Source organism: Caretta caretta, chromosome 11 (genome assembly GCF_965140235.1).
Source record: "Caretta caretta isolate rCarCar2 chromosome 11, rCarCar1.hap1, whole genome shotgun sequence".
Taxonomy (NCBI): Eukaryota; Metazoa; Chordata; order Testudines; family Cheloniidae; genus Caretta; species Caretta caretta.
In genome coordinates this window covers 1,979,504-1,983,396 of record NC_134216.1, presented here as the reverse complement: position 1 = coordinate 1,983,396, position 3,893 = coordinate 1,979,504, and the positions used below count along the sequence as shown (strand labels likewise).

General features: G+C 66.6%; 1 protein-coding gene across 1 annotated transcript; it reads left to right on the top strand.

Annotated features, from left to right (window-relative positions):
- Positions 1–662: 662 nt before the first annotated feature.
- Positions 663–2,804, top strand: CDK5R2 (cyclin dependent kinase 5 regulatory subunit 2). Its single transcript, XM_048868781.2, has one exon. The coding sequence runs from the start codon at positions 828–830 to the stop codon at positions 1,800–1,802; it is 975 nt and encodes a 324-aa protein (XP_048724738.2). The 5' UTR covers positions 663–827; the 3' UTR covers positions 1,803–2,804.
- Positions 2,805–3,893: the final 1,089 nt, after the last annotated feature.

The window sequence follows — 3,893 nt, the reverse complement described above, 5'->3', positions numbered from 1 at the left end:
CATCATCTTATAGACCTCTATCATCTCCCCCCTTAGTGGTCTCTTTTCCAAACTGGACAGTGCTAATCGGTTTAATCTCTCTTCCTGCGGCTGCAGCTCCAACCCTCTGGTCTCTTCTCTGAACCTCTTCTGGGCCCATTATACCCAATTGGAGTGGGGGGACCAGAACCGGAGTTTGTGGCTGCTGTATTTGTGGCTGTGCTATGCAGCAGCTGGGACTGGATGATCGCTATGGTCCCTTCTGGCCCTGGGCTGGAGGAATCGGTCTGTACAGCTGGCGAGAAGGGCCAGCCAGGGACAACAGCAGCTCCCCCTTCCCATCGCTGGGCTCAGGCAGGGACGGGGGCTCACCACGCGTGGGAGCCAGTAGTGTCCCCCCCGATAAGAACTCCACATCCTTTCCGGGTTAAGGTGGTCCCGGGGGATCTGCCAGGGAAAGCGCCCCCCTCCCCTGCTCCTTCCCGCGGGGGGTGCTCCCTGGAGCCCAGGTCCCGGCCAGCCGCCTGCGGCAGCAGGGACCCCCAGCCCCGGGTTCCCTCGCCCTCCCCCAGCCCGAGCCGGAGGTCCCCACGGGGAGGCGGGCCTTGCAGGCGGCGGGTGGGGGAGCCCGGCTTGGATTGGCTGCTCCGGGAGAGGCGGGGAGCGGCGGGGCCGGGACTGGTGCAGCCGCTGGTGCAGAGCCCAGATCGGGCGCGGCAGCCGCAGCGGCGTGTCCTCCGGCTCCGCCCGGCGCCCTCCCATGGCCGGTGCCTGCTCCTGGCTTCCAGCCGCGCCCTAGACCGCTCGGCTCCGGCCCGTCCCAGCGCCCGGGGGAGGAAGGAGCGAGGATGGGCACGGTGCTGTCCCTCTCCCCGCCCGCCGCCTCGGGGAAGGGCGGCGGCGGCGGCGGGGGGCCCCTGGCGCAGGGGGCTGCCCCGGCCAGGGCGCACGGGAAAGGCGAGAGCCGGCTGAAGCGGCCCGGGGTGCTGATCTCCGCCCTCACCTGGAAGCGCCTGGTGGCCGCCTCGGCCAAGAAGAAGAAAAACGCCAAGAAGGTGACCCCCAAGCCGGGCAGCGGGGGGGCCCGGCCCGACCCGCTGGTGCAGCAGCGTAACCGCGAGAACCTGCGCAAGGCCCTGGGGGCGCCGCAGGCGGCGGGCGCGCCCGGCCCCAAGCAGGGGCCCCTGGCCGTGCCGGTGCCCACGGTGCCCGCCGCCCCGCAGGAGCTGCAGCCGGGCGGGGGCAAGCCGCCGCCGCCCCCGCCGCCGCCGCCCGGCAGCCGCGCCCCGGGCTCCCCGCGCCGGGTCATCGTCCAGGCCTCCACCGGGGAGCTGCTTCGCTGCCTGGGGGACTTCGTGTGCCGCCGCTGCTACCGCCTGAAGGAGCTGAGCCCCGGCGAGCTCATCGCCTGGTTCCGCAGCGTGGACCGGGCGCTGCTGCTGCAGGGCTGGCAGGAGCAGGGCTTCATCACCCCGGCCAACCTGGTCTTCGTCTACCTGCTGTGCCGCGAGGCGCTGCGGGGCGAGGAGATCGGCAGCCAGGGCGAGCTGCAGGCCGCCTTCCTCACCTGCCTCTACCTGGCCTACTCCTACATGGGCAACGAGATCTCCTACCCGCTCAAGCCCTTCCTGGTGGAGGGCGACAAGGAGCGGTTCTGGGAGCGCTGCCTGGCCCTCATCCAGCGCCTCAGCGCCAAGATGCTGCAGATCAACTCGGACCCGCACTACTTCACCCAGGTCTTCCAGGACCTCAAGAGCGAAGGGGAGACCGGCGGCAGGAGGGACTCCGGCCCCAAGCCCTGGACTATCAGCCTGGACCGCTAGGAGGTCCCTGGGGCTCCCTCCCTCTGCCCCCACCGCCGCCAGGGAGCTGCCCGCTGGAGGGGGAGCGGCTGGACTTCCCTTCCCCCCAACATCGCCCGCCGGAGCCGCCTCCAAAAACTGCCCAGCCGCTGGAGCTGCCGAGGAGGCAGCGAGGACCGGGCCTGTGTGAAGGCGGCGGGGAGGGGAGGGGCACTGCCGGTTCGCATCTCCTGGGGTGGGGCTCCATGCTGTATGCGGGGGGGGGGGCAGGCTGCTCTGGCCAAGTGGGACCCTAAACCATCAACCGAGGTCTTGGCGGTGGCTGCCTTCCCTGGAAGGGAGCGGGCTGCATGGCAGAGCGGGGGGGGGGGGGTGACTTGTCCTCCCAAATGGGGGGGGCTCTTGGATTTGGGGCTTTGTGGCTGGCCTGAGGCATGATTAGCCGGGTTACGTCTTTACAAGGGGAGATGGCAGCCTCTCCGTGCTCTAACCTCACCTTCAAGGGAGGGGACCCGGCCCCCAACACCCCTGTGCTCTTAGCCGCTACAGTGAATCACAGTACGGCGGGGGCCAGGGATCGGGTTTGGTTCGGTTTTTGTAACCGAAAAGAGAAGGCTGCAATTCTGCATGCGAGTGTCTGTCCGGCTCTGCCATTGTGGGTGTATCACACGCAGCCGCTGGGTCCGGAGATGGGGGGACGGGACGGGGCGTCCCGCGCAGAGCTGGCTGGGGGGCCCCGCGGGGGAAATCCCGGCGAGGGGCAGTATTCCCCCCACCCCCCACCGAGTTCTGGTCTCCGTCCACCCCCCTCCGCCCGCTCTCTGGGGCTGGGGAGGGTCTGGCCCTTCCGCTCTGCCTTGCCCGCTGGGAGCCGAGCCGGGAGGCAGCCGCCCGCCTGCTGTCTGAACGTACCGAGCCCGCGGGATGCTCGCCGCGCCCGTGTTGCTCAAATGTACAAACCAGAAGCAGATTGTTTTATATTGTATATTGCAAAGAGAGATAAACCTACGGAGACCAAGCAGAGCCCGGCGGCGGGCGGTGAATTTCTTAGCCCGGGGGCAGGGGAAGAAGCTGGATCACTGGGGAGTATGTTTACGGGGAACACGTTTGGGTTTTGTGGTGAGCCGGGGCCAAGCCTTTGCCCTTGGCTGCTGGTTGCTAAAAGAGGAGCTTGGCAGTAGCTCCTTGGTTCCCTAGCTCTCAGCCCACTGCGGAGCCTGGAGCAGGTTTCAGGGGGGCCGCCCGGCAGGGCCAGCGTTGGACTCGCTGGGGCCCAGGGCAGATAGCCGCAGCCCCACGGCCTGGGGCTGAAACCCAGGGCCCTGAGCCCCGCCCCCCAGAGCTGAAAGGGAACCTGAGCAATGTAGCTTGGTGGAGGCCCCTGTGGGGTGGGGCTTCTGGCAATTGCCCTGCTTGCTACCCCCTAAGGCTGGCCCTGGCTTATATATGCAGAAAACCAGTTATTGGGGCACAGAGGGGCCCTGGAATTTTATAGCATGTTGGGGGGGGGGGGCTCAGAAAGGGGAAAGGTTGAGAACCTCCGGCCTAATGGAATCTAATATCCAGTGGCCCTGCGAGCCAGCCCCTCTGTGTTCCCCAGAGCACCGGCAGTAGGGGGTGCATTTCAAGAGCCGACCTGCCTCTTCCCCCCCGTCTCTGTCTCTTTCTTTGTGACTTACACTCCAAGCAGAACCTGCTCTGGGTTTTCGCATGCGGGCGGGGGGGGGGGGTGTATGTAGATCCTCCCTTGCAGTCTTTTCTGAATAATACAAAGAGACGCATTCTCGCCAATCCCATGCACCTAATCAAATAATCTGACAACCAGCCTGTCCCTCCCAGTGCAATGAATGCGAATGGTGCCTGCTTTAGGAGGCATTGTTAGTGTCCCCCCCCCCCCCCCCCCCCCGCGTTCGCTCTTTCCAGACAGGAAGTCTGGCTCGAGACTGGCACCCTGGGAGAATGCTAATGTCCAGCCCCCCCCGCTGTGCAGTAATAACCCTTTAATTGCAGCAGTCCGGGTCCGGGCCCGGAGGGCTCCGGGGGGCTCTTCTTTTAGCAAGTCACGGGGCGTTATTTGTCCCCCTGGGGTCACTTCCCAGAGTCACGGATCCG